At 45.8% G+C, this 12,385-nt stretch overlaps 1 protein-coding gene across 1 annotated transcript in view; it reads left to right on the forward strand.

Annotated features, from left to right (window-relative positions):
• LOC124286548 (centrosomal protein of 290 kDa-like) overlaps positions 1-12,385 on the forward strand; it is a 101,091-nt gene that overhangs the window by 19,787 nt on the left and 68,919 nt on the right. Inside the window, 4 exon segments of the mRNA XM_046722917.1 lie at positions 111-200; positions 8,146-8,268; positions 8,552-8,669; positions 9,491-9,597. Of these exon segments, the coding sequence (XP_046578873.1) occupies positions 111-200; positions 8,146-8,268; positions 8,552-8,669; positions 9,491-9,597 (438 nt within the window).

Consider the following 12,385-nt stretch of genomic DNA (forward strand, 5'->3'; position numbering starts at 1 on the left):
TCTATTGTTTAACATAGTCATGCAAATAACCAGCCATAAGTGTCCTTGTTCAACGTGTGTTCCTACACTGCCACTGTGTCTTATATTTGACACTGTTGCTCCTGCTGCAGGTGTCTGATCTCACCGAGCAGGTACAGTCACGAGGAGAGTCGGATGATGCCATCATGGTTGCCGTCAACAACAAGATCGAGGAATGGAAGGTAGGAGATAAGTTCAGGAAGATCATACTCTGGTATTCTGTTCAGTTCAGTCAGTATCTCTTTTCTTACGAATACATGCAGTGGTCTCTGTACTTGACAGAATTAGCATTTGACTGAAGTGCAGTTCATGCTGTACATTGTTCTAATGGTGCTGCCAGTTTGTTCTAATAATTGCTACAAATTGGAGGATCAGCACGTTGGTGTGTTGGTAATATACATGATGTGTGTTGGTAGATCCTGATGGGGAGAAGGATCAACAGGTTTGTGTGTTGTAGTATACATGATGTGTGTTGGTAGATCCTGATGGGGAGAAGAAGGATCAGCGGGTTTGTGTGCTGTAGTATACATGATGTGTGTTGGCAGATCCTGATGGGGGAGAAGAAGGATCAGCGGGTTTGTGTGCTGTAGTATACATGGTGTGTGTTGGCAGATCCTGATGGGGAGAAGGATCAGCGGGTTTGTGTGTTGTAGTATACATGGTGTGTGTTGGCAGATCCTGATGGGGGAGAAGAAGGATCAGCGGGTTTGTGTGTTGTAGTATACATGATGTGTGTTGGCAGATCCTGATGGGGGAGAAGAAGGATCAGCGGGTTTGTGTGCTGTAGTATACATGGTGTGTGTTGGCAGATCCTGATGGGAGAGAAGGATCAGCGGGGTTTGTGTGTTGTAGTATACATGATGTGTGTTGGCAGATCCTGATGGGGGAGAAGAAGGATCAGCGGGTTTGTGTGTTGTAGTATACATGGTGTGTGTTGGCAGATCCTGATGGGGAGAATGATCAACAGGTTGGTGTGTTGTAGTATACATGGTGTGTGTTGGCAGATCCTGATGGGGAGAATGATCAACAGGTTGGTGTGTTGTAGTATACATGGTGTGTGTTGGCAGATCCTGATGGGGAGAATGATCAACAGGTTGGTGTGTTGTAGTATACATGGTGTGTGTTGGCAGATTCTGATGGGGGAGAAGGATCAACAGGTTGGTGTGTTGTAGTATACATGGTGTGTGTTGGCAGATCCTGATGGGGAGAATGATCAACAGGTTGGTGTGTTGTAGTATACATGGTGTGTGTTGGCAGATCCTGATGGGGAGAAGGATCAGCAGGTTGGTGTGCTGTAGTATACATGATGTGTGTTGGCAGATCCTGATGGGGGAGAATGATCAACAGGTTTGTGTGTTGTAGTATACATGGTGTGTGTTGGCAGATTCTGATGGGGGAGAATGATCAACAGGTTGGTGTGTTGTAGTATACATGGTGTGTGTTGGCAGATCCTGATGGGGGAGAATGATCAACAGGTTGGTGTGTTGTAGTATACATGATGTGTGTTGGCAGATTCTGATGGGGGAGAATGATCAACAGGTTGGTGTGTTGTAGTATACATGGTGTGTGTTGGCAGATTCTGATGGGGGAGAATGATCAGCAGGTTGGTGTGTTGTAGTATACATGATGTGTGTTGGCAGATCCTGATGGGGGAGAAGAAGGATCAACAGGTTTGTGTGCTGTAGTATACATGATGTGTGTTGGTAGATCCTGATGGGGGAGAATGATCAACAGGTTTGTGTGTTGTAGTATACATGATGTGTGTTGGCAGATCCTGATGGGGGAGAAGAAGGATCAACAGGTTTGTGTGCTGTTGTATACATGATGTGTGTTGGTAGATCCTGATGGGGGAGAATGATCAACAGGTTGGTGTGTTGTAGTATACATGGTGTGTGTTGGCAGATCCTGATGGGGGAGAATGATCAGCAGGTTGGTGTGTTGTAGTATACATGATGTGTGTTGGCAGATTCTGATGGGGGAGAATGATCAGCAGGTTGGTGTGTTGTAGTATACATGGTGTGTGTTGGCAGATTCTGATGGGGGAGAATGATCAACAGGTTGGTGTGTTGTAGTATACATGGTGTGTGTTGGCAGATCCTGATGGGGGAGAATGATCAGCAGGTTGGTGTGTTGTAGTATACATGGTGTGTGTTGGCAGATTCTGATGGGGGAGAATGATCAACAGGTTGGTGTGTTGTAGTATACATGATGTGTGTTGGCAGATCCTGATGGGGGAGAAGAAGGATCAACAGGTTGGTGTGTTGTAGTATACATGGTGTGTGTTGGCAGATCCTGATGGGGGAGAATGATCAGCAGGTTTGTGTGCTGTAGTATACATGGTGTGTGTTGGCAGATTCTGATGGGGGAGAATGATCAACAGGTTGGTGTGTTGTAGTATACATGATGTGTGTTGGCAGATCCTGATGGGGGAGAAGAAGGATCAACAGGTTGGGTGTGTTGTAGTATACATGATGTGTGTTGGCAGATTCTGATGGGGGAGAATGATCAACAGGTTGGTGTGTTGTAGTATACATGATGTGTGTTGGCAGATCCTGATGGGGGAGAAGAAGGATCAACAGGTTGGTGTGTTGTAGTATACATGATGTGTGTTGGCAGATTCTGATGGGGGAGAATGATCAACAGGTTGGTGTGTTGTAGTATACATGGTGTGTGTTGGTAGATCCTGATGGGGGAGAATGATCAACAGGTTTGTGTGTTGTAGTATACATGGTGTGTGTTGGCAGATCCTGATGGGGAGAAGGATCAACAGGTTGGTGTGTTGTAGTATACATGGTGTGTGTTGGCAGATCCTGATGGGGGAGAATGATCAGCAGGTTGGTGTGTTGTAGTATACATGGTGTGTGTTGGCAGATCCTGATGGGGGAGAAGGATCAACAGGTTGGTGTGCTGTAGTATACATGGTGTGTGTTGGTAGATCCTGATTGGGGAGAATGATCAACAGGTTTGTGTGCTGTAGTATACATGGTGTGTGTTGGCAGATCCTGATGGGGGAGAATGATCAACAGGTTTGTGTGCTGTAGTATACATGGTGTGTGTTGGCAGATCCTGATGGGGGAGAATGATCAACAGGTTGGTGTGTTGTAGTATACATGGTGTGTGTTGGCAGATCCTGATGGGGGAGAATGATCAACAGGTTTGTGTGCTGTAGTATACATGGTGTGTGTTGGCAGATCCTGATGGGGGAGAAGAAGGATCAACAGGTTGGTGTGTTGTAGTATACATGATGTGTGTTGGCAGATCCTGATGGGGGAGAATGATCAACAGGTTGGTGTGTTGTAGTATACATGGTGTGTGTTGGCAGATCCTGATGGGGGAGAATGATCAACAGGTTGGTGTGTTGTAGTATACATGATGTGTGTTGGTAGATCCTGATGGGGGAGAATGATCAACAGGTTGGTGTGTTGTAGTATACATGGTGTGTGTTGGCAGATCCTGATGGGGCAGAATGATCAACAGGTTGGTGTGTTGTAGTATACATGGTGTGTGTTGGTAGATCCTGATGGGGGAGAATGATCAGCAGGTTGGTGTGTTGTAGTATACATGGTGTGTGTTGGCAGATCCTGATGGGGGAGAATGATCAACAGGTTGGTGTGTTGTAGTATACATGATGTGTGTTGGTAGATCCTGATGGGGGAGAAGAAGGATCAGCGGGTTTGTGTGTTGTAATATACATGATGTGTGTTGGCAGATCCTGATGGGGGAGAAGGATCAGCAGGTTGGTGTGTTGTAGTATACATGATGTGTGTTGGCAGATTCTGATGGGGGAGAAGGATCAACAGGTTGGTGTGTTGTAGTATACATGATGTGTGTTGGCAGATCCTGATGGGGGAGAATGATCAACAGGTTGGTGTGTTGTAGTATACATGATGTGTGTTGGCAGATTCTGATGGGGGAGAAGGATCAACAGGTTGGTGTGTTGTAGTATACATGGTGTGTGTTGGCAGATTCTGATGGGGGAGAATGATCAACAGGTTGGTGTGTTGTAGTATACATGATGTGTGTTGGTAGATCCTGATGGGGGAGAATGATCAACAGGTTGGTGTGTTGTAGTATACATGGTGTGTGTTGGCAGATCCTGATGGGGGAGAATGATCAACAGGTTGGTGTGTTGTAGTATACATGGTGTGTGTTGGTAGATCCTGATGGGGGAGAATGATCAGCAGGTTGGTGTGTTGAAGTATACATGGTGTGTGTTGGCAGATCCTGATGGGGGAGAATGATCAACAGGTTGGTGTGTTGTAGTATACATGATGTGTGTTGGTAGATCCTGATGGGGGGAAGAAGAAGGATCAAGCGGGTTTGTGTGTTGTAATATACATGATGTGTGTTGGCAGATCCTGATGGGGAGAAGGATCAGCAGGTTCAGTGTGTTGTAGTATACATGATGTGTGTTGGCAGATTCTGATGGGGGAGAAGGATCAACAGGTTGGTGTGTTGTAGTATACATGGTGTGTGTTGGCAGATCCTGATGGGGGAGAATGATCAACAGGTTGGTGTGTTGTAGTATACATGATGTGTGTTGGCAGATTCTGATGGGGGAGAAGGATCAACAGGTTGGTGTGTTGTAGTATACATGGTGTGTGTTGGCAGGTCCTGATCGGGGAGAATGATCAGCAGGTTGGTGTGTTCTAGTATACATGGTGTGTGTTGGTAGATCCTGATGGGGGAGAATGATCAGCAGGTTGGTGTGTTGTAGTATACATGGTGTGTGTTGGCAGATCCTGATGGGGGAGAATGATCAACAGGTTGGTGTGTTGTAGTATACATGATGTGTGTTGGCAGATTCTGATGGGGGAGAATGATCAGCGGGTTGGTGTGTTGTAGTATACATGATGTGTGTTGGCAGATCCTGATGGGGGAGAAGAAGGATCAACAGGTTTGTGTGCTGTAGTATACATGATGTGTGTTGGTAGATCCTGATGGGGAGAAGGATCAGCAGGATTGTGTGCTGTAGTATACATGGTGTGTGTTGGCAGATCCTGATGGGGGAGAATGATCAACAGGTTTCTGTGCTGTAGTATACATGGTGTGTGTTGGTAGATCCTGATGGGGAGAAGGATCAGCGGGTTTGTGTGTTGTAGTATACATGGTGTGTGTTGGCAGATCCTGATGGGGGAGAAGAAGGATCAGCGGGTTTGTGTGTTGTAGTATACATGATGTGTGTTGGTAGATCCTGATGGGGAGAAGGATCAACAGGTTGGTGTGTTGTAGTATACATGATGTGTGTTGGTAGATCCTGATGGGGAGAACGATCAACAGGTTGGTGTGTTGTAGTATACATGGTGTGTGTTGGCAGATCCTGATGGGGGAGAAGAAGGATCAGCGGGTTTGTGTGTTGTAATATACATGATGTATGTTGGCAGATCCTGATGGGGAGAAGGATCAACAGGTTTGTGTGCTGTAGTATACATGATGTGTGTTGGCAGATCCTGATGGGGAGAAGGATCAGCAGGATTGTGTGCTGTAGTATACATGGTGTGTGTTGGCAGATCCTGATGGGGGAGAAGGATCAACAGGTTGGTGTGTTGTAGTATACATGGTGTGTGTTGGCAGATCCTGATGGGGAGAAGGATCAACAGGTTGGTGTGTTGTAGTATACATGATGTGTGTTGGCAGATCCTGATGGGGGAGAAGGATCAACAGGTTGGTGTGTTGTAGTATACATGGTGTGTGTTGGCAGAATTCTGATGGGGAGAATGATCAACAGGTTGGTGTGTTATGTAGTATACATGATGTGTGTTGCAGATCCTGATGGGGGAGAAGGATCAACAGGTTGGTGTGTTGTAGTATACATGGTGTGTGTTGGCAGATTCTGATGGGGGAGAATGATCAACAGGTTGGTGTGTTGTAGTATACATGGTGTGTGTTGGCAGATCCTGATGGGGGAGAATGATCAACAGGTTGGTGTGTTGTAATATACAGGATGTGTGTTGGCAGATTCTGATGGGGGAGAATGATCAGCAGGTTGGTGTGTTGTAGTATACATGATGTGTGTTGGCAGATCCTGATGGGGGAGAATGATCAACAGGTTGGTGTGTTGTAGTATACATGATGTGTGTTGGCAGATCCTGATGGGGAGAAGGATCAGCAGGTTTGTGTGCTGTAATATACATGGTGTGTGTTGGCAGATCCTGATGGGGGAGAATGATCAACAGGTTGGTGTGTTGTAGTATACATGGTGTGTGTTGGTAGATCCTGATGGGGGAGAATGATCAGCAGGTTGGTGTGTTGTAGTATACATGGTGTGTGTTGGCAGATCCTGATGGGGGAGAATGATCAGCGGGTTGGTGTGTTGTAGTATACATGGTGTGTGTTGGTAGATCCTGATGGGGGAGAAGAAGGATCAGCGGGTTTGTGTGTTGTAATATACAGGATGTGTGTTGGTAGATCCTGATGGGGAGAAGGATCAGCAGGTTGGGATGTTGTAATATACAGGATGTGTGTTGGTAGATCCTGATGGGGGGAAAGGAAGGATCAGCACGTTGGGATGTTGTAATATACAGGATGTGTGTTGGTAGATCCTGATGGGGAGAAGGATCAGCAGGTTGGGATGTTGTAATATACATGATGTGTGTTGGCAGATCCTGATGGGGGAGAAGGATCAGCAGGTTGGTGTGTTGTATACATGATGTGTGTTGGTAGATCCTGATGGGGGAGAAGAAGGATCAGCACGTTGGGATGTTGTAATATACAGGATGTGTGTTGGTAGATCCTGATGGGGAGAAGGATCAGCAGGTTGGGATGTTGTAATATACAGGATGTGTGTTGGTAGATCCTGATGGGGGAGAAGGATTAGCAGGTTGGTGTGTTGTAATATACATGGTGTGTGTTGGTAGACCCTGATGGGGGAGAAGGATCAGCAGGTTGGTGTGTTGTAGTATACATGATGTGTTGGTAGATCCTGATGGGGGAGAAGGATCAGCACGTTGGGATGTTGTAATATGCATGATGTGTGTTGGTAGATCCTGATGGGGGAGAAGGATCAGCAGGTTGGTGTGTTGTAATATACATGATGTGTTGCTTAGATCTGATGGGGAGAAAGGATCAGCCGTTGGGATGTTGTAATATACATGATGTGTTGGCAGATCCTGATGGGGGAGAAGGATCAGCAGGTTGGGATGTTGTAATATACATGATGTGTTGGCAGATCCTGATGGGGGAGAAGGATCAGCAGGTTGGGATGTTGTAGTCTACATGATGTGTTGGTAGATCCTGATGGGGGAGAAGGATCAACAGGTTGGGATGTTGTAGTCTACATGGTGTGTTGGTAGATCCTGATGGGGGAGAAGGATCAACAGGTTGGGATGTTGTAGTCTACATGGTGTGTTGGTAGATCCTGATGGGGGAGAAGAAGGATCAGCAGGTTGGGATGTTGTAATATACATGATGTGTGTTGGTAGATCCTGATGGGGGAGAAGAAGGATCAGTAGGTTGGTGTGTTGTAGTATACATTATGTGTGTTGGTAGATCCTGATGGGGGAGAAGAAGGATCAGCACGTTTGTGTGTTGTAATATACAGGATGTGTGTTGGTAGATCCTGATGGGGGAGAAGAAAGATCAGCACGTTGGGATGTTGTAATATACATGATGTGTGTTGGTAGATCCTGGTTGTAATATACATGATGTGTTGGTAGATCCTGATGGGGGAGAAGAAGGATCAGCACGTTGGGATGTTGTAATATACATGATGTGTGTTGGTAGATCCTGGTTGTAATATACATGATGTGTTGGTAGATCCTGATGGGGGAGAAGGATCAGCAGGTTGGGATGTTGTAGTATACATGATGTGTTGGTAGATCCTGATGGGGGAGAAGGATCAGCACGTTGGGATGTTGTAGTATACATGATGTGTTGGCAGATCCTGATGGGGGAGAAGGATCAGCACGTTGGGATGTTGTAGTATACATGATGTGTTGGTAGATCCTGATGGGGGAGAAGGATCAGCACGTTGGGATGTTGTAATATACAGGATGTGTTGGTAGATCCTGATGGGGGAGAATGATCAGCACGTTGGGATGTTGTAATATACAGGATGTGTTGGTAGATCCTGATGGGGGAGAAGGATCAGCACGTTGGGATGTTGTAATATACAGGATGTGTTGGTAGATCCTGATGGGGGAGAAGGATCAACAGATTGGGGAGCTGCAGGACCAGGTGTTTAAACTGCGAGATCAGCTGATTGCTGCCAACATGGACACTGACAAGGCTTCAGTGGCAGCTCTTGGACAGGTGAGTTGTACAGGTGGAACTGGTTATGGCTGATCTGGCATATTTCATATCCTTGTGTGTTTATCGGTAGCTGATCAACTGCTAAAGATTTCATTTGTCTGCTAATTTTAATAATTGGATATGTTACATTCTGCAGAAAGGCTTAATGAGCTACCTGCATGTCATCATGAACCAACAGTGTTAGGAAAGGTTCATTTGCATTATATACTATTCCTTAATTGTTCATATATTGTGGTCTGTGGACTGGAATGTTTGTAAAGGAGTACCATATTTTGTGCTGTAGGTTCTGAAAGAGAAAGACAAGCAGATTGAGGAACTGACAGAGAAAGTGAACCAGTACATCTATGAGATGGATAAGAACACCGCCATTATTGACGACCTGCGTGAGGAGCTGCATAGAGGTGAGGGAAACAGTTGTAGACGCACATTTCTCTCTCCAACAGGATCCTGTGAATGTTAAATAAACAGTCTCGAAGGGATTGGATTGGGACTCAAAAGTATATCTTGAACACTTTTGGGGGTGAGGTAGACTAGAGTCAATCAGTCACAAGTGTTCGCTCACCTTGATGCTGCTAGAACAGTGCTGACTTGAGCTGTTGAGATTTTGCCAAAACCCATAGATACCAAAGCTGAAGTTTAGCAGAAAGCATGTTTTAGCTTACATTCAGTCGTTCAAATGCTTATACCTAAATGTATAGCTACTTACCATTAGTCGAGTGGAAATGAAGTGTAAAAAGTGTGGCATGTAGTCCGGTGCATAGAGTTCAGGTCACAATCAGTTGAAGTTAAGCAACATTGGGTGCAGAGTCATTGGATGGGTGACCATGTGTGACAGCTTGATCCCTGAGCGTTTCTAGGACTACAGTGCTGCCCCACACCGAAGCACATGTGGTCTCACCTTAGGCAAGTGAGTTTGTCTCTGTTCACCCAGCAGGAAATGGGTACCCAGTGAAATAAGTCGTGAGACTATTAACCTTCTAGCACCTAACAGGCAGCTTGGGCTGTCCGTGGTAATAATGATCAGATTGTGCGCCTTAAGCAGGATATCTACCCTGGAAAAGGTGCGTTATAAATATTCACATTATTATTATTATATCATCACGGGTAAAGGTCCCATGCTTATTGAAGCCTTTGTTTTTTGTGAAAATCAAAACTGCAGACTCATTAAAATATCAGCCTGGCCCTGTTGTATCGTTTTGTATCATGACATTTTCCTAATCAGCTGGGAGTGGTCCAGGAGATCGGATGCAGACCAAGGTCCGAGAGCTCCAGAGCACACTCAAGAGTCAGAAGGAGCAGCAGAGAGATGTTGAGAGGGAAGCCAAGAAGGTACACCTGTGGTTTATATTCATTATGTTAAATACCCATGAAGATCCAGTTTAGAATTGGTCTTTAGTAACCCATGCTTGTTGTAACAGATGACTAGCGGGATCGGGTGGTCAGGCTCACTGACTGGGTTGACACATGTCATCATATCCCAATTGCGTAGGTTGATGCACAGACTGTTGATCACTGGATGGTCTGGTCCAGACTCAATTATCTACAGTCTCGCCTCCATATAGCTGGAACATTGCTGATAAATATATGGAATATTGCATAAAACTCAAATCACTCACTCACTCACTCATTATGTTAGATTACATTTACAATACGGCAACTAATTTTTCCTTATCCTGACTCATGCTCTTTTTGCTTGTCTTCTTCTTCTTGCGAACATAGTGGAACACTTGTATCTCCCTAATTGAAGCTCCCTTCAATTTAAAATCACTAATTAGTATTCACCACGAGTTACCTCCTTTCCACAAGCGCGGGAACGAGGGCGCCACCTCTACCCATGTGCCTCACTCTCTCCTTCTTCGCCCAGTGAGCTGGACGTGAGAGCGCCTGTGTCTCCCGACACACTATATCCTTTGATTATATTTAGTTAGTTACCTCGTATAGACATCTATAGAGGTTTAGCTAGTATCCTTCAACGATTATATATTGATATTTAGTCGTTTTTCTACAGTTATTCACGGGACGCCGTGTTTGTTTCAGTGGATTACGTTGATAAAAATTCTGTACTATTGCAGATTACGTTTTATGCTGCTGCTGATCCACCTTTAATATGATGTAGCCATGTTTATTATATTCACATTGCAGTTGCGGTACTAATTTATCAATTCTACCTCTTTATTAATATTTACTTTGCGTTTGTACGCTACAGCAGATAGGTCGGCGTATGCAGAGTCTAGTATGACTGATACGGAACCTAAGCCAGTCTACTGCTGTTGGCCGACTCCCCTCCGTGTGGTGTTCGCTAGAGTGGTGGAGAGGTGTGGGGCGTAGATCGCCATCTCCAAGAAGCATTCTGCTTCCCCAGACATCCCATCGTCGCAGCAGAAGACTAGAGGGTTTTTCTACTACATCTCAACAACGAGACCGTTCCCATCGAAGTTTGGGCCTGTATGATGATCAGCCGGTCATCATGCGGATGTACATCAAAGATTGACCCGATGTCGGCACAGATCAGCATGCAGCCTGATGTACCGCGCAGATATCGATGGTCGTCCTGAGGTCCCATCATTACCAACACTCAAGCGCCAGGCGTGCACCACCCAGGGCAGCGTCGACCTCTGAGGAAAATCAGCGAAGTCTACTAGGACTTTCTCAGCGAGATTGTTCAGCCGATGACCTGGACCTCTCGATGATCAGCTGATCATCATACCCGGCGTCATACAAGAAACGACCGGGGACAGCTACAGCGACATCAGCAGAGATCACCATGCAGCCTGATGCCTCTACGCACTGATGTCGGACGATTTTCGGTGGACCCCTCCATTAACACCGCAGATAAAGCACCGGCGACCGCAAATTAGCGCAGACCATCCAGAAGACATGATGCGACAAATTATGAACATCATGGAGGACCAATATCTGCGGTAGCAGGGGTCGAACCTTCCGAAGGCTCCAACGTGAACAGCACCCCAGAGGCACCCCCGTCCAGCGTGGCAGCCAGGGCGATGTCACCTCCAGCGAAGGAAGTCGCGGACCACCTTGACGAAAGGACCTAGATGTACAGCCTTCGCGAAGGCCTTGAAGCGGAAAGGACCTAGATGTACAGCCTTCGCGGAAAAGAACCTAAATGTACAGCCTTCGGCGAAGGAGGACTCGCAGAAGGCAGGATAGATCATCACCTTATGCGGTTTCATCCCTAGATGTGGACTCGGACCATCAGACATCACGGAAGCCTTAGCGAAGGTCATATCGTCGTTCCCCGGACGGACGCAGAGGAAGCTTCGAAGGCATGCTGAAAGGACACCTGAATCCAGATCATCATCATCTAGAAGGACATCGGGGACTATACAAGAGCCCAGTGAAACTATCAACGTTCCCCTCACAAGTCTCGAGAAGATCAACCCATAGACAAGTTGATCATCGATATCAAGTATAAGAACTACAATCATTATATTGGTTCTGTTGAATCCATGGCGACGAGGCGTATGTTAAGCTGGCCTAAATAGATCTAGAAGCGATCAATTAGACACTTATCACCAGACTTCGTAACCCGACTTCTAGAATATGATAAGATGATCCATCTTTGACCATACTTAGGCAAGCTTTCGCCGACCCACATCCTGTTAAACACAGAGGCTGTTCCACGAAACAAGCTCATATATATATTTATATATATATATATATATACTAATCGGGCTTTGACTTCGACACCTTAGCGATGGTCGCGAAGGCTAAGTGGCTCAAGTCTACTTCACCCAGAAGATCTAGAAGGGATACCGAGAACTTAGCGAAGTCTCCGGCGTTCACGAGGAAGTCTCCTCCAAGGTTTCCATATACTAGCCACTTCGTCATATATAGCTACTTTCGTCAGTCCGTTCAAGGCGTCGCATAAGTTGATTATCAACTGTATGCCAGATGCGATCTATAAGCCTCTGCGAAGATAATTGCTCAGGCTATTTACAACACAGAGCGTCGCTGTATTATTAGTCAGCGACATTTCATAGATCTTCACAGAAATCAACTATTCGTATAAATTGCTAATATACAATCCCGGACGACGATCACGATTATCTACATGCGTGACCATTACATATCTGCAGACAATTCAATATCGAAATTG

This window comes from Haliotis rubra, unplaced genomic scaffold, assembly GCF_003918875.1.
Source record: "Haliotis rubra isolate DU_JTF1 unplaced genomic scaffold, ASM391887v1 Scf386, whole genome shotgun sequence".
Lineage (NCBI taxonomy): Eukaryota > Metazoa > Mollusca > Gastropoda > Lepetellida > Haliotidae > Haliotis > Haliotis rubra.